General features: G+C 45.0%; 1 protein-coding gene across 1 annotated transcript in view; it reads right to left on the bottom strand.

Moving 5' to 3' along the window:
* Positions 1 to 12,628, bottom strand: part of PIP5K1C (phosphatidylinositol-4-phosphate 5-kinase type 1 gamma) — a 75,023-nt gene extending 62,395 nt beyond the window's left edge. The window contains exon 1 of the mRNA XM_015810682.1: positions 12,511 to 12,628. Coding sequence (XP_015666168.1) covers positions 12,511 to 12,628 — 118 coding nt within the window. The remainder of the gene's footprint in view (positions 1 to 12,510) is intronic.
* Positions 12,629 to 26,095: the final 13,467 nt, after the last annotated feature.

Genomic DNA, 26,095 nt, shown 5'->3' with positions numbered 1-26,095 from the left:
CAATCTTTTTTTGCATAAAAAGATAAGCATGCCACCCAAAGTACAAGTCCCATCCTTCCAAGTTCAAAATTCTCTTATTAGATAAATTAATCCAGTCAGTCATCCAAGTCAATGCACAAGAATCATAGTAAAGTGTCAAATTTGGAGCTTTAAGTCCTCCACGTTCTCTAACATCTTGAATAATCTTGAATTTAACACGTGCTTTCTTGCCTTCCCAAATAAAACGATTCAAATCTCTCTGCCATTCTTTCAAGTTAAGTTCACCCGAATTTTGATCACTTGATTATGGGGTTATTGAGATGAGTGTAAGTATGAGAACTTATGTCACTTTTTTTGAAATTACAGTGCTGCTGTAATTTCAAACAGTCGCTAAATGAATAATCATAAGTCGAGGACTACCTGTATATTGGGGGTTTTTTACTACTGATTGTGTAAGAGCCGTGGTGGCCCAGTGGTTAGAATGCAGTATTGCAAGCTAATTCTGCCAACTGCCAAGAGTTTGACCCTGACCGGCTCAAGGTCGACTCAGCCTTCCATCCTTCCAAGGTCGGTAAAATGAGGACCCAGATTATTAGGGACAATATACTGACTCTGTAAACTGCTTAGAGAATGCTGTAAAACACTATGAAGCGGTATATAAGTCTAAGTGCTATTGCTATTGCTCAGGGGTCTTCAAACTTGGCCCTTTTATGATTTATGGACTTCAACTCCCAGAATTCCTCAGCCAGCGTGCCTGGCTGAGGAATTCTGGGAGTTGAAGTCCACAAGTCATAAAAGGGCCAGGTTTGAAGACCCCACTATTGCTCTACCACCCAGAGTCACAACTGTGAGTTGGGCAGTCATAGAAATGCAATCAATAAATCAAACTAGAAGAAAGGATAACTAGGATCACCCATCATGTTATGCCAGCAGCCCCCAACCTTTTGCGCATCAGGGACTGGGTCCGTGGAAGGTGTTTTTTCCACGGATCATGTGGGGGGGAAAAGGAGGGGTTTTGTGTGCTGCCAGGATCCCACATGTGTGCAGATGGGATTTTGTTCGCTTGCGTGGCCTGGTTCCTGGAGGCCCGCGGACACCAGTACCAGTCCATGGCTGGGGATTAGGGATCGCTGTGTTACGCCATTCTTGACCGATTTGCAGTTTATTGAATAAGCTCCAATTGGACAGTCTCACACAATACATTAAGTGAAACCCAAACCAACTCTTATTATGATAGTTTAGGAGAGTAGTGCATGGACACTACTGCTGATAAGCAGGGAGAGAGGTCCAGATCAGACGTGTCCAGCTTTGGCAACTTTTAAGCCTTCTGGACTTCAATTCCCAGAATTCCCCAGCCAGCAGTCCACAAGACACCCGTGGTCTCTAGACCAGTGGTTCTCAACCTTTGGGTCGGGACCCCATTTGGGGTCGATCGACCATTTAACGGGGGTTGCCAAGCAAGGCTGTCCACCATTTTTTTTGTCCGCCATTTTTTTCCCCCTTTTCTGGCGGGTGCCTTACCTCCCTTGGGCTGGGCCAGCTGGTGGTCGGCCTGCTCCGTCTCTGCCGCTTGCCAGCTACGCCTCGGCCGGCGCAGGGGGCGGAACCACGCATGCGCGGCGCTCCCGGGCAGGGAAAGTCCTCGACTTACGACCGGTTGGGTAGTCCTCGACTTACGACCGGTTTAGTCCTCGACTTACGACCGGTTTAGTCCTCGACTTACGACCGGTTGGGGTCACGGCATTAAAAAGGTTGAGAACCACTGCTCTAGACAAACACCTGAATACTGAACTGAAGCATACGGTTAAACCTTGGATGTGCAGAGATCAGAGGAGCAACGTATTCCAGTTCCCACATCCACTAAGCTCCCCGTGCCTGAGCAGTCGATATTGCGCTTCCCAGGACAAAGCAGAGAAATAGCTGCTCAACATTGCACCATCTGTGCCTTTTGCTGTCTGCCTACTTAGGCAGTCTCTTTGTTGGCGGGCCTTAATTACACACTCCCTACGGCTGGCACGCAGGGCAGCTAAGTGGCAGTGAACATTCAAAACAAAATGGGTGGCATTCAAAGAGACCGAAGCGGAGCTCCCACCTCCTCACAAGTGACAAACCAGCCCCCTCCCTCCCTCCCTCCCCCCCCCAAAGCCGCCTTCCCACAACCTTAACCCTGCTTTGGTGTTTGTGAGGGGGGGGGGTATATCTGTGTGGAGGAGGATTGGTTGCTTGGTTGCGTACCTCACCTTCAGGGCTCTTTCAAGATTGAATTTTCCTTTTGTGTGACCAACTGCTCTCTTTCGTGGCAGGAAAAACAGGAGAGCTTGGAAAAGTGTAAGATCGCCAGGGGGCTTGCTTTGTTGTTAGTTGCGAAGTTGTGTCCAACGCATTGCGACCCCATGGACAACGTTCCTCCAGGCCTTCCTGTCCTCTACCATCTTCTGGGGTCCATTGAAGCTCACGCCTACTGCTTCAGTGACTCCATCCAGCCACCTCATTCTCTGTCGTCCCCTTCTTCTTCTATTGCCCTCCATCTTTCCCAGCATTAGGCTCTTCTCCAGGGAGTCCTTCCTTCTCATTAGGTGGCCAAAGTCCTTGAGTTTCAACTTCAGGATCTGGCCTTCGGGGTTGATCTCCTCTAGGACTGACCGGTTTGATGGCCTTGCAGTCCAGGGGACTCGCAGGAGTCTTCTCCAGCACCAGAGTTCAAAGGCCTCAATTCTTTGGCGCTCAGCCTTTCTTATGGTCCAGCTTTCAAAGCCGTACATTGCAGCTGGGAAAACCATGGCCTTGACTATACGCACTTTTGTTGGCAGGGTGATGTCTCTGCTTTTTAGTATGCTGTCTAGATTTGCCATAGCTTTCCTCCCCAGGAGTAAATGTCTTTTAATTTCTTGGCTTGCTTAACATCCAAAAATTTCTGTTGCTAAGCAAGACAGTTGTTAAGTGAGTTTTGCCCCATTTTACGACCTTTCTTGCCACAGTTGTTAAGTGAATTACTGCAGTTGTTAGGTTGTTAAGTGAATCTGGCTCTCCCCTTTGACTTTGTGTCAGAAAGTCACTGTAACCGTCATAAATAGGAACCGGTTGCCAAGCATCTGATTTTTGATCACGTGACCAGGGGGATGCTGCAACAGTTATAAGTGTGAGAAACGCTCAAGTCATTTTTTTCACTTCAAATGATCGCTAAATGAACCATTATAAGTTGAGAATTACCTCAGTGTTGCTCCCAACATCCTATCCTAGGGGACCAGATGACATTCTTTGCTAGCGGCTCTTTATGATCCAAGGCAGGGGTCCCCAATCCCCAGCTGTGGACCGGCACCGGGCTGCGGCATCCCAGCAACCGGGCCGCACAAACAAGCAAAGCCCCATCTGTGGGGTACAGGCAGCACACGAAACCACGCACCCTCCAGTCCGTGGAAAAACCTCTCTCCACGGAACCGGTCCCTGGTGCCCAAAAGGTTGGGGACCTCTAGTCTAAGGGGAACCTCACTTCTAACTCCACAGCCCAGCAGTATATTTACAGCATCTAACCAAGTTCAAGACTGCTCAACTTACTACCTCGACTTACAACCACAACGGAGATCAGAACTTCTGCTGCTAAGCAAGATAATTGTTAAGGGAGTCATGCCCGATTTTACAACTTTTTTTTTTTAAACCATGGTTGTTAAGGGAGTTACTGCAGTCGTTCAGTAAATCGCGCAGTCATTAAGCGAATTCGGCCTAGCCCATTGACTTTGCTTGTTCAGAAGCTGGCTGGTAAGGTTGCAAATGGCAATCCCATCACCCTGGGAGGCTGGAACCGTCGTAAATATGTGCTGGTTGCCAAGGGCCCGGATTCCGATCATGTAACTTTGGGGATGCTGCAATGGTCTTAAGTAAGGGGCCGGTCATAAGTCAGTTTTGCAACTTCGAACAGTTGCTAAACCAGTGGTGGCGAACCTATGGCACGCGTGCCAGAGGCGGCACGCGGAGCCCTCTCTGTAGGCACATGCCATCGCCCCAGCACACGTGGTCTCTAAAAGTTCGCCATCACTGGCCTAAGGCCAGCCAACCTGGAGCCGCCATTGGGGAGCCCACCATCCCACCCGCCAGAGACCCCCTGTATCTCCCCCAACCCTGCCCGGCTCCCACAGGTGTCCCTCCCCATAAGCAACATCAAGGTGGCCACGCCCACCCCGGCCATGCCCACCCAATCTGCCATGACTACTGCAGCCACACCCATCCAGTGGCCACGCCCACCCAGTCTGCCCAGCCCACTAGCTGCACCTGCCGAGTGGGCCATACCCACCTGGCACCCGGCGATATATAAGTGGGTTTTGGGTTGCAGTTTGGGCACTCGGTCTCTAAAAGGTTTGCCATCACTGTGCTAAACAAATGGTTGGAAGTTAAGTTACCTGTACTGCCTCCCCTCTAGGGCAGTGTGTGTGTCACTCAACTAGTCTCATGCCTAAGGCAAGGCTAGAATTCACACTGGTTTCTAGCTTGATGCCTGAACTATCACACCAAATTGTCTCTCTGTAGCCTCACACTACACAAGATTTTTTTTATTTAGCTTGCCTTGCAAATTTGGCCTAGGTCAAACCCAAACAAATCATATTATCATCCAGCATTATGTGACATATAAGCTTGCTCCCCCTTCAGCCTTGATTTTCCCTGGGATGCAGATACAGTGTCAGTTTGCGTTATTCCTAATGCCTTCAAATCTTTCCTTAAAACCTCATTATTTATGAGCTAAAAACCCTGCATGGCTACAGTGGAAGGGAATCCCTAATACTGCGTGCATGTTAAGTGGACAAGCCCTCTTTTACAGCTCTTTGTGAGACAGACAGCAACTTAGCCTTCTGCTGCCTTGTGCCACAGGCATTAAACCCATAATGTGTTGGTTTTGTTTTGGCTTACCATAATGGGGAGATCCAGCCACCGTGGTTTGGAAATCAAAGTTTATGGTTTTATGTTATGTATGCATCAGGCTTCGGTGACTTAATCTTATCTGAATCACTGTTCAGTTCAGACTGCACGCCAAGCTGTGACTTATATGAACCAAGATTTAGAAGTCAAAATGTGTTTTAGAGCTTCCCTCCGGCTTTCACAGCTGCGTGTCTCATACAGCACTTTTTGCTTGAAGCAAGAGCAAAAAACAAACAAAGGTTTACCAATTCTGACATCGCACCGAAGCATAACGAACTTAACTCGTGACCTGCAAGCTCACTTTAAAATGACAGTATTGTACAAGCTGTGCTTTGCGCTCACTTCACTTCTAATTCCATTCCAAACCATAGTTTGCCTCTGTGATTTGATGTCGTGTATAAGAAGTCCTTGACAATTCATTTAGTGACCATTCAAAGTTACAACGGCGCTGAAAAAAGTGACTTGTGACAGTTTTTCCCACACTTACGAAGGCTGAAGCATCCCCAGGGTCATGTGATCAAGATTCAGGCACTTGGCAACCGACTCATATTTATGACGGTTGCAATGTCCTGGGGGGTCCTGATCCCCTTTTGCGACCTTCTGGCAAGCAAAGACAATGGGGATCACCAGATTCACTTAACAACCCTGTTGCTCACTTAACAGCTGCAGTGATTCACTTAACAACTGTGTCAAGAAAGGTTGTAAAACAGGGCAAAGCTCACTTAGCAGCAGAAATTTGGGGTTCAGCTGTGATTGTGAGTCAAGGACAACCTGTATTTGACTTGGGCTATGAACTACCACTCAGTCTCACAAACCAAACAGCCTCACAAATTTCTTCCAAGTTTGGCAGCAATGATGAAATCCTGGCCACTTTTTCTATAAAGCCCCCTCCCCAACTATTCCTCTAGCACCCCCTCCCTTCCTTGTCCCACATCCCCCCCCCATTTCAGTATACTTTGCTCAGGACAAAGAAGTTTCTATGCATATCTTCCCAACTTGCTTTGTAGCCCTGAGCCATGCTGCAAGCCAAAGCAGGGTGTGTTGTTCCCAAAATGGCTATGTGCAGCTTTTCTCTTTCTCCGCAACACACACAAACATATCCAACATTGCTTAAGCACCTTCCAGAAGAAAGGAAACAAAATCAGCCATTCTACAACAGGCTTTCTCACAAAAATGCCGCTAGATTAACAGAATTCGTGGCTACAAAGCTTGTGCTTATAGCTTTTTATATAACTACATTGTGGGGTGTTGTTTTTTTTAAAAAATAAATTCTTACATAGGCAATCCAAATTATGCACAGAAAGAAAACCAAACAAAACCATCAACTGACTCCATATATGCATGGAGGTCAATACGTTGTTTCCATCTCTCATTTCATATAAATGTCCCCTATTTTTCTAATATTCTGTGTGAGGTTGGGGAGAAAATAAAAAGCTATGCAAGGTATAACAGGCTAGTTTACTTGTCAGGAAATTGGGCAAGATTGGAGAATGTGGTCCATTGCCCAGATTTTACCAGGTACTGCCAATGCCCTGCTGGGACTAGCTTAGCAATCATAAGGATTAGAACAGTGGTGGCGAACCTATGGCACGCGTGCCAGAGGCGGCACTCAGAGCCCTCTCTGTGGGCACACGCGCCACGCCTTGGAGATGGCAACTGTCCCTCTTCAACCAGCCACCCGCTAACTCACTGAGGTCCCACATGGCCAGATGCATCTCAGTACCCATGCGCTCGCTGGCCTCTGTGTGCGGGGGCTGATGGTGTCAGGTAGCAGCCGCCCCGGCCCCTGCCTCGCCTTGCCCTGTGACAATGGCACTGCCGCCCTGCCTCGCCTCATCCTGCAGGACAAGCCTCCTGCCCACCGCCCCACCTGCCAGAGACCCCCTGGATCTCCCCCAACCCTGCCCGGCCCCCACAGGCGTCCCTCCCCACGAGCAACATCGAGGTGATCATGCCCACTTTGGCCACACCCACCAGTCTGCCATGACCACCACAGCCATGCCCACCCAGTGGGTCACGCCCACCTGGCACCCGGCGATAAATAAGTGGGTTTTGGGTTGCAGTTTGGGCCCTTGGTCGCTGAAAGGTTCGCCATCACTGGACTAGAATCTTAATATTTTTAAAAAATATATACCAGGATTTTCAGGAGATGAAAGTAGCCCTCACGTGAACTGTAGCCTGATTGGGCGTTTACAAGAGCCAGAATCCTGTGGGTAACTGGAATATCAGGAAAGATTCGATGATCAATCCAAACTGGTACAAAACCAACCACACATGTTGCACCACACATGTAGACAAATCAAGCTCTGAGTTTCCTTCTAAGGAAGCCTTATTTCCCACAAGTGAATAGCTTGCAAAATGTTTTACTCTGTAAAGCCTGGTGTTTTTTTTTTTCAGGCTAGAAGTGGAGTGGGCAGAATTACTGCTGTTTTTCTCCTTTGCCAGTCCATTGCGTTTCTGATGGGACTTCTGCACTCTGAACAGGCTAGTAAAGGAGAAGCCGTGTACCAAGATGAGAGGGGATTTTTATCACATGGTACTTAAAAACCCTGGTACAATCCAGCCACAATAATACAGTTCAGCCCAGCTCACATTCCTTTGCATACTGATGAGATTTTTAAAATCCCTTCTAGTAATGCACCTGCCACAAAGGATTTAAGAGACATCGCGCCAACAGCCTCATCTAGTACCCCCCCCTCTTCAGGTTATGACCAAGCCAACAGCAAGATCACTTTAACCACTACATGGGCTGGGGTGGGGGAGAACCTGCATGTGTGAAAAACAAGCTTGTTAATTCTGTCTTGTATCTTACTTGGAATCCACATCAAGAGCGATCAAGGATCATTCTCTTTAAACTTCACTCCCAGCTGTATTAAATATACATGAAACAAATATGCTACAAGCTTTACAGAACCCAGAAAGAAAGAAAAAAGACATAGGAGACAACGCCATGCAGCAATTATGTCAAGACGGTTGGTAAATGTGCTTTAAAATCTACCTGACATTTATTTACACACACACACCCACACACCCATAATGCCTGATTTACAACAACATTACAGGCGTTTAAAATATCAACATCGGGGTTCATACTTCAGACTAAACCTGAAGTGTAGTTAAGGTATTAGTCTACATCAGGGGGGGTCTTCAAACTTGGCAACTTTAAGACTTGTGGACTTCAACTCCCAGAATTCCCCAGCCAGAAACGCTGTTTCAGCAATGAGAAACTCCTGGGTTAAAGGTATTAGTTAATATTTTTTTATTAATTAGTCTTGAGTCTTGACTATAGAGCTTACGGGAAGACTCTGGAGCAATCATTCTCTCTCAGTCTACCTCACCGGTCCGTGGCTGTAGGGAAAAACAAGAGGAGGAATATGTATGCCAATCTGAGATCCTTTTGAGTGCAAAATTGAGATACAAATCTAACAAATTTGAGTTATTTATAAAAATAATAGAGGCGGGATTAGAAAAATGTAAAATAAACGAAGCCAACCAGAACAAAACACACTATATTACGGCTTAGTATTCTGTGGCTTAGTATTCTTAATCTATGACTAAGGATATCAAGCCTAACCTACAGGGGCAGACAGACCATTGCAAATTTGGCCAAATATTCAGAGTCATGCCTCATCCCCATCATCCAAAATTCAATGTTGCCTTTAAGACTGTGAATTCAAATTTGGTCATGAATCTTTAAGGTGAGAGTCATGAGGACATTCCTGAATGCAGACAGAAGTCTGGCAACATAGGCACAAATTAACCCATCTAGGACAAATTGCAGCCCTTGGTACCTTATCATCAGGAACACATTGTGAATCCCAGCTTCACAATGTGAAGGGGAAGAGTGGAAAACAACCTTTGTTTATCCAGGCTCTTTATCACATGCCAGGGGCACAGCAAATGACTCATGTTAAAAAAAAGGGGTAAGTTTTAAATTTTTACACAGTTTTTAATTGCGAGAGCGGGGTGCAGTTTCCTGTACCACTGACAGCATTCTGAAATAGATGCATTGCTGTAACAGAAAAGTGATTAAAAATTACTTCCCCTTCCAACCAAGATTTTTTTTTAAAAAAAAAAAAAATAGGAAGTTTAAAGAGTCACCGAAGATGACATCCACTGGAAAGCAAAAGAGGCAGCGCGTTTCCAATCCTCACACAATTAATTTTAACTAATTTATATGCTGAAACACACATCCTATCTGAATTCTAGGATGGGGAAGGGGGTGACAACGTTCCCTGGGGGGAGGGTGAAGAAAGAACAAGCAGGTGTTCTCAATTTTAAAAAGAAAAGTCTCAAAAGATAAAAGTGGGAGAAACATCCTTGGGAGGGTATGGTGAAAGATCCTATTTAAACCAAGGGTTTTTCTGGAGGGGGGAGAGAGGGTGAAGACTAAAGCCCAAAGTTAATTCATACATGAGGGTCAGAGTGATGAGAAAGGTCTGGATTATGTCCAGATTATGTCAAACTATGCCATATCCCTTTCATGCTACTAAGGGTCTCCTGTCCACCTTCCCACAAACAATATTGCTTGCAGTTGACCAATTTTCTCGCTTCTGCCTCCATCCTGGTGACAAAGCTGTCCTCTTTTCAATTCATAAAACTGCAGAGTAAGTCCTTTTGCACACAATCTCTATCTCCCACTAGACTTTCTCCACCCCTGCCTCTTCCTCCTCCTCCATCCCTCCTTCTCTAAAGTTACTTCTCTCAAGACCACCAAGATTTCTCCCCCAAAATTACATTTCCTATCTTTTACCTGCTTCCAAGGCCTTTGTTCGCTCTCCCAGAGCACCCATTATTTGGTGTAAACCCCCCAAATCACTTTTCCAGCCCCATACCCCTGCTTCACTGCCCTCTAGTCCTCCCACACCTGGTTTCTCCCCCACTCTTTCAGCCTCTCCTTAAAATCCCCGATCTCTGCCAAATAATTTTACATATTCCCCATCCAGTTCCTCTCCTACAAATCTGCCTGCTGCATCCTATTGTAAATGTACTTTCCCCAACTTTTCATTCTTATACATCAGCAGCATTAACTCAAGTTACTCTCAGGGTCTCCATCCTGATTTTTTTTTCCATTCCACACCCAATTATCTCATCCTATGAACTTATGTACTATAAATCTGTATTATCCCTTTATGCTCTTCTCTGGTCACTCTACAATATACTGCTGACCCTAAACTATACAGATAGTCCTCAACTTACACCAGTTCATTTAATGTCCATTTGAAATTACAATGGCTCTGAAAAAAAAGTGACTTATGACCATTTTTCACACTTACAAGTGTTACAGCATCCCCTTGGTCACGTGATCAAAATTCGGCTGCTTGGCAATTGACTCGTATTTATGACGGTTGCACTGTCCTGGGGTCATGTGCTTCCCTTCTGCGACCGTCTGATAAGCAAAGTCAATGGGGGAGCCAGATTCACTTAACAACTGTGTTACCAACTTAACAACTGCAGTGATTCACTTAAGAACTGTGGCAAGAAAAGGGGCAAAACTCACTTAACAAATGTCTCACATAGCAACAGAAATTTTGGGTTCAACTATGGTCACGGACTGCGTGTAATGCTATAAGGATGATACTAGTGTGCATAACCCAGCCAACACATCAAAAATGCTTTTCCTAATAACAGAAAACCTATACTTTTAACCCTTCTTGGTTTCACCCCTAAATCCATTATTGTACCCCAATCCACATATTTCAATGTCGGCTATCCACACCAAGGCACGAAATTGTATACTGAGGACTCCGTGGTTATTTTTCAGCCTCCCAGCATAGATCTCCCACCATGTCCTCTAAACAAATACTGGTTCTGATGTGAATGTTAACAGTATTAATAATACAGTTGGTAGTTGGTTGATTTACTAACAGCTGACCAGTATCAATACATGTCATAATATTACAGGTAGTCCTCGACTTAGGACCACAATTGAGCTCAACATTTTTGTTGTTGAGACATTTGTTAAGTGAGTTGTGCCCCATTTTATGACCTTTCTTGCCACAGTTGTTAAGTGAATCACTGCAGTTGTTAAGTTAGTAACATGGCTGTTAAGTGAATGTGGCTTCCCCAGTGACTTTGCTTGTCAGAAGGTCTCAAAAGGGGGTCACACAACCTAGGGACACTGCAACCGTCATAAATATGAGTCAGTCGCCAAGCGCCTGAATTTTGATCATGTGACCACAGGGATGCCACAATGGTCCTAAGTATGAAAAACAGTCATAAGTCAGATTTTTCAGTGCTGTTGTAACTTTGAATGGTCACTAAAACAGTTTTCAGTCGAGGACCGCCTGTACTAACAGCCGACAGGTAACCTGTATCAATAAATGTCATATCATTAAACAACCTTTAGGATTACTCCTCCCCAAGATTCCTGTATGTATGTATGTGTGTGTGTGTGTGTGTGTACCCGAATACGCCAAGACCTGCATACCTGTACCCATGAAAATCTACGAAAATATGCATGCAGGTCTTGGCATATTCGGGTCTTTTCCCATGTAAGATTGAGAGTATCTTGGCGACGTTTCGACAAGGTCCCACTCGTCATCTTCAGGCTGGGACCCCAGCCTGAAGATGACAAGTGGGACCTCATGGAAACGTCACCAAGATACTCTCAATCTTACACGGGAAAAGACCCGAATACGCCAAGACCTGCATACCTGTACCCGTGAAAATCTACGAAAACATATATATAGTTTTTCAGACAGACCAGTCTGATTGATTACACCTTGGCATTTTAACTGCTATACTGCAGTTCTACTTTTTACAATATCTTTTGCCTTGCAGCCCCCCAACTAGGGGCGTTAAGCAGGCTCAAGTCGCCGGAGATATATATATATATATATATCTTGAGTTTGGTGCACCCTGTCGGCCCAAATATGGGAGAAAGGAATCTTTTTTTTTCCAGTTCTCCCTTAATTCTTTGTTAGCAATCCAAATTTTGAAATATATATATATGTATGTATGTATACACACATACATACATACATATATATATATATATTCATTCTAATATCAAGGCAAACAGGGCTACTTTAAACCTTCACTTCCAATTCAAATTCTACTATTTATCACTATCAGTAAACCAGTCTCCCCCCCCCCCCCCCCCGTCCCCATCATCCTTCAGCAGATATTAATCAGCCCGAATTGGGCCATCAGCGCCTCTGCGGACGACAGCCCAAGATCCAGACCCTCTTTTCCCCCAACATCGACCTAGTCATCGTCTCCCTCAGTAAACAGGAGCAACAACAAACCATGATGCCGCCTCCCCCCCCCACACACGCGGTTTTTGCACTCACGATCAGGGTCAGACTTGGGCAAAACAATGCAGGAAAGGATTGGCATCCTTCCCCACGTTCAGCCCCAGCCGCCCAAGGGCTCCTGAAGGGCCTCGGCATCCTCGGATGCTCTTCCACCCCGGGGGGGGGGGCGGGAGGAAGCAGCCCGGACCGGGAAGGGCGACCAGGTGGGGCCGGGCAGCCGAGCGCATCGCGGGGGGGGGAAGGGACGTCTCCCCGGACGACGAAGGACGAGCCCCCTCCCCTGCTCGCGCGAGGAGGAGACCCCGGGGGCCCCCTCCCCAGGACCCGGGCGGGGGGGGGAGATGGGGCCGCTCACTCCGCTCACCTCCTCCTGCCGCCGAGTCCGGCGGCGCCCCCCAGCCGCCCGCCTCGGGGGTGACGGCTCCGGCTCCCGCTTCGGCCCCTCCAGCGGAGCCCGTCTCGTCGGACGCCTCCAGGTCCATAGCTGGAGGAGGCCCCGGCCCGCGCCCGCCTGGCTTCGCCTCGCCTCGCCTCAGCCGCGACCCGCCGCCGCCGCTTCGGCTAAGCAGAAGGAGAAAGAGAGAGGGGGGAGGGGGGAGACCGGGCGGGAGAGGACTCGGCGGCAGCGCGCAGGCGCTAGCTCGGCGGCCGGATCGCGAGGTCGGAAGGCTAGAGCGGCCCCGCCAGGGAGCGGAAGAGGAGGCTGTTCCTGTTCGGCCATCCCCCCCTCCACGATAGGTTCCGGCTTGGTTTTGGAACGTTGGGGAGCTAGGCTGGGAAGGGGACGCTCTGGGAAGCTGGCGCTTTTCTTTTGAGCAGGTGGTGCAAAGTTGCTTGCCAGAAAGATAGTTTGCACTCGCAGAACGTCCAGATTGGGGGGGGGGGGGGGGGGGGGGGGGGGGGGGGGGGGGGGGAAGGAGAGAGAGAGATGTTGCATTTTTCTCCCCGAGGAATTTGAGTTTGCAAACGTGTTGTGCGTTGCTATTGTTTAATCACGATTCGTGGCGTAAACCACAGTGACTGGTTTTGCGAACAGCTATAAATCCTGGTCTACTGTACAACATCCTAATGAGGAGGAAGGACTCACTGGAGAAGGGCCTAATGCTGGGAAAGATTGAGGGCAATAGAAGAAGGGGACGACAGAGAATGAGGTGGCTGGATGGAGTCACTGAAGCAGTAGGCGTGAACTTAAATGGACTCCAGAAGATGGTAGAGGACAGGAAGACCTGGAGGAACGTTGTCCATGGGGTCGCGATGGGTCAGACATGACTTCGCAATTAACAACAACAACTGTACAACTTATGTGAATCCCAAAAGTGCTTTTTTTCACGAGGCAACTGGACTTTCTTGTTTTTCTTTGAAGACGTTTTGCTCCTCATCCAAGAAGTTTCTTTAGCTGAAGTCCAGTTGCCTCTTGAAAAAGCACCTTTGGGACTGCCATGACTTGGATCACTGAGAATCTCCATCAACATATGTGAAATTAAACCAATCACCTGAGGGCTTAGCAGAATGTTCAAACGAGGATCAAATCAGAACTGCATTATCTGTTGTTTCAACTTTGCCTGTTTACATGGGCTATTTTTTGAGAATAAACCTAGAAATCACTAGCAGGGCCACACTAGATCTGTCAGTTCAGAACAAATATTTGTTATCTGTTTATGCTTTTTAATAAAAATTGTTAGCTGGAAAAGCCAGAGGAGAGCCATATTGATCTATGGTGACCAAAAAAAAAAGGAGGACTTGGGTAGCACCTTATTTGTGTATCCCTTGGAACAGTTTGCAGTATATATTAAATATAAATATCAGAGCCCTCCTGATTTTTTTGCCACCATACACTAAAACAGCTCTTCCCCCTACAACTCAAGAGCATCAATTATATCTTTGCAAACCAGGAATTCTGCCCAGTATTTATTGATGTTTATTGATCATTTAAAATTGTAAAACTGCTTGCTTATTGACCACTCTAGGCAGCTGATAACAGATCTGTGGTGGGAAAAATAATTTTTCCTCCCTGTCTTTTGGAAGTGACCAGACTCAAACCCATCCCCTGACTTTGCTAATCCTATCAAATCCAAATTGACCCTCTAGTGCAGTGGTGGCGAATCTATGGCACGCGTACCAGAGGTGGCACTCGGAGCCCTCTCTGTGGGCACACATGCCATTGCCCCAGCCTCGCCTCCCCCGTGACCCCTTCCTCACCAGCAGCCCCCCTGGAGGAGAGTCACCCCCGAGTATGGCCCACGCGAAGCAGCACAGCCAAGGACATGGCAGCCAGGCAGCATAGACAAGACTCTGCTTTCATGCCCCATCGCGCACAGTTGATGCTGCAGGGCGTGGGCAGAGGGCGTGGCCGCCATGGCACTGCTGGGCTGCCTGGGCGATCTGCGGCGGGCCCTGGAGGCGGTAAGTGGCCCTGTGGGCAGGCGGGGCAGGGGATGGGGTGGGGGCAGAGCAGGGGGGAGAATGGGGGCGGGGCCAGGTTTTGGGCACTCAGTCTCTAAAAGGTTCGCCATCACTGCTCTAGTGGTTAAAGCACTGGGCTAGAAACCAGGACGCTGAATTCTAGTTGAGCCACCTGGATGACCTTGAGCCAGTCACAGCCTCTCAGCCCTAAGAAATAGGCAATGGCAAATCACTTTTGAAATGTTGCCAAGCTGCGAAGAAAACTGCAGGGACTTCTCCAGGCAGACCCTAGGAATCACAGAGACACACACGGACAGACCAGCTCAAGTAGAACCCTAGGGCAGTCTAGGAAGAAAATCACAACATATTAACAAACTGAGAATCCCCAACAGTCTATCCTTAATCAGGGATACCCCTCCCCCCAATATCTCAACATCTCTTTTAACAAGGGTCTTCCCTGGCTGTTTGCCTAACAATAACAATCACTCCAGGGATACTGACAAGGAGCTGTCAAACTTCCCCCAAACTGGCCAGTAAATCAGATCCTGAAGATTGCCCACCTTGTAGCCCTCAATACTTATTAAAAATATATATATTGCTTTCCCATTGTTTGGCCCCCGAAGGGATCATTGTAATAAAGGGGGGGGGATTTCCTTTTTTTTAGTATTGTGCTCTGAACTTCAGAATATTTCACAAAAGATTGAAAATCTGCCCTTTGGAACATCTTATCATGTAAAATAAGATCTGCCACCGCTTTACCATCTTTCCCCAAGAGCCTGAAGACCTGGCTCTGCTGGTTGGCCTGGGGCCCAAATGTGGGAGATGGCTGCTGGATTGATGGCAGCGTCCCCCTCCCTCCCCCTTGCTCTCTGCTGTCCACCCATCCATCTTTTGGGTTATCATATTGGTGTATTCTCATTGTGTCACTTTACATTGTTTATCTCGTTGTTCTATTATTTTACTTCTGTTTACACTCCTTTTCTTGCCGTCCTTTTTATTGCTGTAAGCCACCTAGCAAGATAGGTGGCAAATAAATTTCAATCAATCAATCAGAATAGAGCTGGAAGGGACCTTGGAGGTCTTCTAGTCCAGTCTCCTGCTCAAGCATATACAATTTGAGACTAGCACGGTAGCTGTCCAATCTCTTCTTAAAAACCTCCAGTAATGAAGCATCCACAACTTCTGTTTAATAAATAACCTTTATTTAACAAATAAATAAAATAAATATATAATAAAATAAAATGCTACATTAAAATCACTTGTAAAAGACTGTTGTGCCATGCACAGAAAAGAAATGAACCCTTAGCCATACATATAAATATATTACTGAATATATTTACTGAATTAGGGGACCAGGGGCTAAATACAGGGGTCTTCAAACTTGGCCCTTTTATGATTTGTGGACTTCAACTCCCAGAATTCCTCAGCCAGCGGGCCTGGATGAGGAATTCTGGGAGTTGAAGTCCACAAGTCATAAAAGGGCCAAGTTTGAAGACCCCTGAGCTAAAACGAACGAAGAATGGTTGCAGGGATTGGGTATGTCTCAGGATAGTGTTGCAGGATCCAATCTGGGTTGATCACTGGGACTAGAGTTTTAATCCTCTGAGCTTTTGGACTCGTGCTGAAACCCATCCTCAGGGAACTTCTCTCCAGAGCGCCAATTGTTTATGTATTTGGAGCTATTGCAGCAAAATGTTCCTGGTTTTGCAGAATTATTATGCTTTCCTCTGTTCACCTTGGAAAGAGTGACATCTTCTGGTGGATACCACTCTCTGTATCTTTTTATTTGCTTTGTTTTATTTTATTTTTTTAAAAAGGTGAGGTAAAGGAGTCTGTGCAGATTTTACTCCGCTAGTCGTTGCCAACTCTAGGGGGCGCTGCTCATCTCCATTTCAAGGCCATTGAGCCAGCGCTGTCCGAAGACGTTTCCACGGTCGTGTGGCCAGCATGACGTTTTTTAAACCAGAAAGATTAAAAACTAATAAAAATGAATCGTTAAGAGAAAAGCTGACCTCTTTCTTACTCTAAAGTTATAACTTTCATTTTTTTTCTATTATTTTTCTATTTTTCTATTATTATCTTAAGATACAGAAGGATCTGGACAGACTTGAACACTGGGCACTATCTAACAAAATGAAATTCAATGGTGATAAAAGCAAGGTTCTACATTTAGGCAAGAAAAACCAATTGCACAAGTACAGCATAGGTGGCACCTTGCTCAATAGTAGTAACTGTGAGAGGGACCTCGGAGTCCTAGTGGACAATCACCTAAATAGGAGCCAGCCGTGTGCTGCAGCTGCCAAAAAGGCCAACACAGTGCTAGGCTGCATTAACAGAGGNAGCGGTGAATGCTCCAACACTGGAAGTTTTTAAGAAGAGACTGGACAACCATTTGTCCGAAATGGTATAGGGTTTCCTGCCTGAGCAGGGGGTTGGACTAGATGACCTTCAAGGTCCCTTCCAACTTTACTATTATTATTATTATTATTATTATTATTATTATTATTATTATTATTATTATTATTATTATTATTATTATCTACTATTTTTTTCTAATCGTCAGATCCATGCATTATAATTTTATTTATTTTTTGTTTCACACATAAAGTCCAAAAGGGGTTTCCAATCAATATTAAAAGGTATCAATATTTGTTCTCTAATCAAAGCTATCAATTTCATCATCTCAGCCAGCCCCATCAATTTCAACATCCATTCCTCCACTGTAAGTAATGTTGAAGCTTTCCACCATTATACATATAGCATTTAGCAATAGCAATTAGGCTTATATACTGCCCCATAGTGCTTTACATCACTCTCTGGGCCGTTTACATTGTAGGCATTATTTGCATATTAACCCCCAACAAACTGGGTCTTCAGTTTATCAACCTCAGAGAGATGGAAAGCTGAGTCAAACTCAGGATCGAACCAGATAAGATAAGATAAGATAAGACGATAAGATAAGATAAGATAAGATAAGATAAGATAAGATAAGATAAGATAAGATGCCCTTTATTGTCATGTTTTTTACTGTGGGCACAATGGCACACATCAAAAATGAAATTTAGTTGCCCGCTCTCAAAATGAAACATACATGACACACACCTAAACATACTATATACAACATATGTACCTCATTTAACCACTGCACCACCAGGGCTCTGGTGACATGTAAAACTCTTGCTGCTGTTATCACATATAAAAACAAAGTTATGTGCATTTTATCCATCAGACCTAAAAGGAACATTTCTGGTTTCAGTTTTACATTAATCTTTACATTCATCTGAATTGTGTGTGTATTTGAATCCAAACTTGTTGACTTTTTTACATGTGCCGTTTTTAAATGTACATATTATGACCGTAACTGAGCCCAGAATTACGGTCATATGATGATGGTAGGTGGAGGCATCATGTGACCAGACCCAATTTTTTGACTTTTTTTTGTGGCAGTTTTTAAGTGGATGCAGTGGTTGTTAAATATATCAGTATTTTTTTTTGCTGGAAATCAGCATTTGGGGCTGGAACTTCCATCACTAAGCAATGTGGTCGTTGAGTGAGTTGGACACAGTTTTACGACCTTTTTTGCTGTGGTCATTAAATGAATCCAGCTCCCCCCATTGACTTTATCAGGAGCCCCCAAGGATGGTCACAAATGGGGATGAGGTAATGCTGGGATGCTGCAACCGTCATGTCAGTTGCCAAGCGCCTGAATTTTGAGTACATGGCTGTGGAGATGCTACGTCAGTTACAGATGCAAGAACCAGTCATAAGTAATATTTTTCCAGCGCTTTCATAACTTCAAACGGTTGTTAAATAAATGGTCGTAAATTCAGAACTGCTTGTATAAAGAATAAATCAACTCCTCCCATCCTGTGACATCCCTTCAAAGAGTGGGAGACTGAGATCATGTCTCCCTTTTGCCTTCTCTTCTTTAGGTTAAACAGACCCCAACTCTTTCCATGGTTCTTCATAGGGTCTCCAAACTGCTCCTCACCCTTGCAGCTTTTCTCTGCAACCTTTCCAGCTTCTCAGCATCCTTCTTATATTGTGCAATTAGTATAGTTAACAAACCTGATTAAAGGACTGGAGGCTAAAACATACAAAGAACGGTTGCTGGAATTGGGTATGTTTAGTTCAGGGGTAAGCAACCGTGGCTCTTTTATGACTCGTGGACTTCAACTCCCAGAATTCCTGAGCCAGCCATGCTCAGGAATTCTGGGAGTTGAAGTCCACGAGTCATAAAAGAGCCAAGGTTGCCTACCCCTGGTCTTCGTTTAATGAAGAATGGAATAGAATAGAATAGAATAGAATAGAATAGAATAGAATAGAATAGAATAGAATAATAGAATAGTAAGAGACTTTGGAGGTCTTCTAGTCCAGCCCCCTGCTCAAGCAGGAGAACCTGTCCTAGGGTAAATTGGAGGTGCTGATTTTGCTGTTTATGTGCTGTTTATGTGCCCAACAGCCTCTTCAGAGCAATAGCAGGAATGTAGATACAGTTGAATGACAGCTTGCTTCTCTGTGGTTTATTGAACAGACCATAGTTGTCCGGGTTTACACAATTCAAAATCCAACAGATACCTCTTGGCTTAGCTGCTGCGTAAGCCACACTTGGAGTTGGTTGATTTCATACAGCAGCTTTAACCAAGTCAGCAAATTGTTGGCAGCAACATTTTTACAATGCATTAAGTGTGGTCAGCTTGAATGTTGGTTAGTTTCTGATAGTTTGGCGTTTTACAGTATGTGTCCTATTTGGTTAATTTATGGTTCAGTGCATTGTGTAAATAGATGGATGATTTAATAAGCAGGCTATGGGCTTGATGTCGTTGGGGCAAGTATGGTTCATTTTTAACCCATTTTAGCAAGTCAGGACAGAACAGAACAAAATAACAGAATTGGAAGGGACCTTAGAGGTCTTCTAGTCCAACTCCCTGCTCAGGCAGGAGACCGTATACCATTCCAGACAAGTAGCTGTCCAGTCTCTTCTTAAAAGCCTCCAGTGATGAGGCACCCACAATTTTTGAAGGCAAGCCATTCCTAATTTCTCCTTCATTCTAGGTAGCTTTTCTCCTTGATTAGTTTCCATCCATTGTTTCTTATCTTCTGGTGCTTCAGAGAATAGGTTGATCCCCTCTTCTTTGTGGCAGCCCCTCAAATATTGGTACACTGCTATCATGTCACCCCTAATCCTTCTTTTCACTAGATGTACCCAATTCCTGCAACCATTCTTTATATGTTTAGCCTCCACCCTCCAATCATCTTTGTTGCTCTTCTCTGCACTCTAGAGTCTCTACTTCTTTTTTATAATATGGTGGCCAAAACTGGATGCAGTATTCCAGATATAGTCTTACTTTTCAAAGTGGTACTAGTACTTCACGTGATCTTGATTCTATCCCTCTATTAATGCAACCTAGGTTTGCATTTGTTGTGATTCCTGACCAGCCGGCGGATCCGGCAGCTGAGTCTGAGGAATCAGAGGAGGAGGAGGAGGGGCCTGGAGTGACATCAGAGTCGGAGGAAGGCTCTGAGGAGCTCCAAGACTCACAGTCGGACGAGGAGCCTGGCCTCTCTACTCGCACTCAGCTGAGACACAGCTGTGCTGGGAATCTGAGTTGGACAGTGATGAATCACAGCTGGGAGATATCCAGGATGCACGAAAACGCCGGCAAGAAAAGAGAGTAGGACAGAGGCATGCAATGGGGCGGCTTCAAAGGCAAAGGAGAAGGCATTAGGAAGCCACGCCTTGGCTGCATAATAAAAGGGAAGGTATGGGAGGTGCTGGTTGCCAAAGGCAAGCGTTCGTGTTGAGGATCGAGTTTCTGTGAACTGTGTTTGTTTGCCTTGGACACTGACTCAGGTCTGTGAGAATAAAAGGGATTGTTTTTTTCTTGCAGTTCCTGCCTGTTTCTTGGAAGAGGGGTTTCTCTTTGTGAGCATAACAAGGACTCACGTGGGCTGGGACAGAACAGCATTAGTTAGTTTGCGTTAACAGTTAAGAATTTGATAAAGTTGGTTGAAGAAATCCAAATCTGAATCCTGCCTGATAGCAAAGCCACGATGACCTTCACCTAGCTATCCCAATAAGAATCTTAGATGAATCTTACTAAATATCCAGCAACATGGTGGTGGAACTGTAAACCACCGGAGAACATTGGAAGCAACAATTGTTCTGTTGGATCTGCCTCCTCTCCCATCTAGTCCATCAGAACTGGATGTTGGGAAAAAGTTCAGAGAAGACCAAGTAAGATGATTAAAGGTCTGGAAACTAAAACATATGAAGAATGCTTGCAGGATTTGGGTATGGCCAGTCTAGAGAAAAGAAGGACTAGGGGGGACATGATAGCAGTGTTCCAGTATTTAAGGGGCTGCCATAAAGAAGAGGGGGTCAACTTATTTTCCAAAGCACCAGAAGGCAAGACAAGAAACAACGGATGGAAACTAATCAGAGAGAAGCAACCTAGAACTAAGGAGAAATTTCCTGACAGTCAGAACAATTAATCAGTGGAACAACCTGCCTCCAGAAGTTGTGGGTGCTTCATCATTGGAGGTTTTTAAGAAGAGATTGGACAGCCACTTGTCCGAAATGGTGTAGGGTCTCCTGTTTGAGCAGAGGGTTGGACTAGATGACCTCCAAGGTCCTTTTCATCTCTATTGCGAATTAAAGTGAAGAAGAGAAGGAAGCCCAGTCATGTCTCAGCAGATGGCCTTCAGAGGGAGTCCCACTGCCTCAAGGCTAAAAACCGTTGGTGGATGTGAAATAAAAATCAGATTTTTGGGAAAAGGTATTAAATGAAATGTCATGCGTAACTAAAGAAAAATCTGAATTTTCTCCAAAGTTAGGTTTGCTTTCTATATGTCATGGTTCCGATAGAGACCAGAAAAATAAATCACAAAATAAAGAACTTGGGCTATTTTTACTTTTAGAGGCCACATTGGTTATTGCCAAACAACAGAAGTGCCTAGCTATTATCTCAACGGATAGTTGGAATAAGATGGTGGCGCAGAGGTTAGAAGGCAGTGTTGCATGCAAACTCTGCCCACAGCCTGGAGTTTAATCCTAATGGAGCTTAAGGTTGACTCAGCCTTCCATCCTTCTGAGCTTGGTAAAATGAGGACCCAGATTGTTGAGGACAATATGCAAATAATGCTTCAACATTGTAAACTGCCCAGAGAGTGCTGTAAAGCACTATAGGGTGGTATATACAGTAAGCCCAAATACTATTCTATTGTTGTCGCTTTGCTTGAAATAAGGTAAAATCCATTCTAAGTCAAGCTAAAGTAGTAAGTGGTAGGATTTCATTGTCACTATAAGAGATAAGCGTCCTCCCAACTGCTTGTATCAAAAATTATGGACACATTAAAAATTATCAATAATATGTACATGTTTATAAATTCAGTAACTTAACAACAAGGTTCTTCTAACCTCAAATATGGAAGCTGGACTTATTTGCTGCATTCAGTTTATCTCAGCCTGGCCTGTTGATTAAACCAGAATTAATTGAAGTCTTAAAGTTGCCAAGGTCGGAGAGCCCTGAATTACACCACTGTGCAGGTGATCACATTTTAATTACACTGGTATCTTGGTACTCAACTGCTTTGAAAGTCATTGAATTTGGTATTCAGTGCATTTTCAAGTGAAAAGTTTGTTCTGGTACTCATCATTTGTATGGTACTCAATGCACAAGCTAGAATAGGGGTCTTCAAACTTGGCCCTTTTATGACTTGTGGACTTCAACTCTCAGAATTCCTCAGCCAGCTTGCCTGGCTGAGGAATTCTGGGAGTTGAAGTCCACAAGTCATAAAAGGGCCAAGTTTGAAGACCCCTGAGCTAGAACTTGTCAGTGTCGGCTGCCTTGTGACTCACTACATTATTCCTTGTGGAGAAAAAATTGTTTGTTACTCATTGTTTTTGGTGCTCATCGCGCCTCCCAGAACAAATTAAGGAGGATTACTGAGGTACCGCTATATTAGGACTGAAGTTACATACAGAGGTAACATTTTATAATAGCCAAGCATTTATGTTTGCTAAATACTTCACCTAGAATTGAAACCTAGAATACACTGCTGTTGTTGGTGCCAAACAGCCAGCAACTTTTTCTGGATGTGTTATGTTCCTTCTTGCTTCAAATGTTCTACTATAATTCCAAAGAAACCCTCCATCCAGGAGCTGAACAACTACAGACCGGATGTTCTGACATCCATAATTATGAAAACCTTTGAAAGGCTAGTGCTGGCCCACCTGAAAACCATCATGGATCCACTGTTAGACCCTTTGCAATTCACCTACCGATCAAATAGATCAGACATGTCAAACACAAGGCCCGGGGGCCGGATGCGGCCCGTGAAGTGGATTCATGTGGCCCATGAAGCCATCCTGGAAACAGTGAGGGAACTGCCCCCGCTGCCTTGGCCCTGGCTGGCCAGGAGCCAATGTACAATTTTGTGGTGGCCATCTATGCTGAAACGCATTCAGTCTTAGCTCCACAAGGCCGTCTAGAAACAGCAAAGGACCGATCCTTGCAGTGTCGGCCTTGCCCCCTGGTTGCATGCTGGGGAGGTATCACCCTTTGTGAGGAATGAAGAAATGGACGATGCCTTGGCACTTACCCCGGTCCCACCCCCTTCTGTCAGAGACCCTCAGATCTGTCCTACTCCTGCCCAGGCCCCCACAGGCACCCTTGACGCGAATGATGTAGAGCTGGCCACGTCCACCCAGTAGGCCACACCCACTCCATCTACGCCCACCCAGTAGGTTGCTCCCACCCTGGCCACACACACACCCCCAGGCAACCACAATGCTGATGCAGCCCTCAATGAAATTGAGTTTGACACCCATGAAATAGATCAACAGATGAAGCTGTTTATATGGCACTACACTACATCTTACACAGTGGTGGGATTCAGCTAGTTTGCACCAGTACGGCAGAACCGGTAGCTAATTTTTTATTGCTCAGGCCCAGAATGCACTTCCGGAAGCGGCATCAACACAGAGAACTGGTTGTTCACATATTTGAATCCCACCACTGATCTTACAACACCTTGAATCTCCAAGGACCTATGCAAGGGTCCTTTTTGTAGACTTCAGCTCAGCATTCAATACCATCATTCTATTCTTCTCACTAAACTGACTCAGCTAGCTGTGTCTGACCACACTTTGTAAGTGGATCATAAGCGTGTGCTCTCTCCATTACTCCTTTCTCTATATATACCAGGGGTCTTCAAACTTGGCCCTTTTATGACTTGTGGACTTCAACTCCCAGAATTCCTCAGCCAGGAAGACCCCTGATATATACCAACAACTGCATCTCAAAAGATCCCTCTGTTAAAGTACTGAAGTTTGCAAATGATACAACAGTCAATGGTCTCATTCAAGATGACGAATGTGCATACAGACAGGAAGTTGAACAACTGGCTCTGTGGTGCAGTCAGAACAATCTTGAACTGAATAACCTCAAAAGAGATGATAGATTTTAGGAGAAGCTGCCCAATTCTATCACCTCTTACAATACCAGACAACACAGTATCAAGAGTAGAGGCCTTCAAGTTTCTAGGTCAGGGGTCTTCAAACTTGGTCCTTTTATGACTTGTGGACTTCAACTCCCAGAATTCCTCAGCCAGCATGCCTGGCTGAGGAATTCTGGGAGTTGAAGTCCACAAGTCATAAAAGGGCCAAGTTTGAAGACCCCTGTTCTAAGTTCTATAATATCTCAGGACTTAACATGGACACCTAACATCAAAAACGTCATCAAAAAAGCGCAACAAAGAAGGTTCTTCCTGCGCCAACACAGAAAGCTCAGTCTGCCCCGATACAGTTCTTCAAAGGAATTTGCACCTCTATAACTGTCTGGGTTGACACAGCAACCAAACAAGACAGACACAGAGTTCAATGGACAGTTAGGACTGCATAAAAAATAATTGCAACCAGCCTGCCTTCCACTGAAGACCTATATAATGCACAAACCTGAAAGAGGGCTGTGGAAATATCTACAGACCCCTCACATCCTGGACATAAACTCTTCCAGCTTCTTTCCTCAAGACGACACTATAGGGCAGGGGTCTTCAAACTTGGCAACTTTAAGACTTGTGGATTTCAACTCCCAGAATTCCTCAGCCAGCCAGGGCTGGCTGAAGAATTCTGGGAGTTGAAGTCCACAAGTCTTAAAGTTGCCAAGTTTGAAGACCCCTGCTACAGGGCATTGCACACCAAAACAACCAGAAACAAAGACAATTTTCCCCCCATGCTATCTCTCTATTAAACAACTAATTCCCACAACACTGTCTATGCCCTGGGATGTCAAACCACTTAGTAAGGCTGTATTACTTATTATCCTTGTCATCTGTCCTATTACCTATTTCCTCAGATTCTTATGACTATAACTTACTGTTGTATCTCATGATTTATGTTGATTGCTTTTTAGTATGCTATTTTGATTTACGTTGATTGCTTTAATATCCCATGACTCTCACTGATGTTGTGTCTATGATTTATGATGATTGCATTTTATGATTATGGTTATGATTATCCCTTGTTGCTCGTATGTACACTGAGAGCTTATGCACCAGAGACAAATTCCTTGTGTATGTCCAGTCATATTTGGCCAATAAAGAATTCTATTGTTCTATTATTTTCTTAGCAGCCTTGAGTTGCTACATGCACAGCCTACATTAAATCATATCTCAGTGTGTGTTGACAGCAGCATTGTACCCAAATAAGCCAATTTTGCAAAACAAAGACTCTTCTAGCTGGGAAAGTGGAAATTGAAATCCCGTCTGCCTGGATGAGATCCCAATGAGAGCCACCACATAGAGGCCACATACCGGTAAATTTACTTGTGCTAGAACAGCATTTCTCCACCTTGGCAACTTTTAAGCTATGTGGACTTCAACTCAACTCGAGTTAAAGTCTACCCAGCTTACTGTTCACAGGTTGAAAAACACTGTACTAGACAGCTGTGAAACACCCTGTACACCCCTATACAATATAGTCCTCAACTTACAATAGTTCAGTTAGTGACCGTTCAGATTTATGGCACTAAAAAAGTGACATGACCTTTTTTCACACTTTTGACCATTGCAGCATCCCCAGGGTCACGTGATCAAAATTCAGACGCTTGGCAACTGACTCATATTTATGACGATTGCCGTGTCCTGGGGTCATGTGATCCCCTTTTGCGACCTTCTGACAAACTAAGTCCATGGGGAAGCCAGATTCACTTAACAACTGTGTGACTAACTTAACAATCGCACTGATTCACTTAACAACCGTGGCAAGAAAGGCCGTAAAATGGAGCAAATCTCACTTAACAACTTAGCAACAGAAATCTTGGGCTCAAGTTGAGGACTATTTATTTATTTATTTATTTATTTATTTATTTATTTATTTATTATTTTAATTTATATACCGCCCTTCTCCCATAGGACTCAGGGCGGTTCACAGCATATTAAAACAAATAATATACCCAAAATACAAAAATACACAGTACAAAAATACAAAAGAATAAACCCTGATAAAAGCCAAATTAAAACCAAATATTCCCAGCTGTGTTACC

This window comes from Protobothrops mucrosquamatus, unplaced genomic scaffold (assembly GCF_001527695.2).
Source record: "Protobothrops mucrosquamatus isolate PMUCROS unplaced genomic scaffold, P.Mucros_1.0 scaffold14, whole genome shotgun sequence".
Classification (NCBI taxonomy): Eukaryota; Metazoa; Chordata; class Lepidosauria; order Squamata; family Viperidae; genus Protobothrops; species Protobothrops mucrosquamatus.
This window is presented reverse-complemented; position numbering and strand designations above follow the sequence as displayed.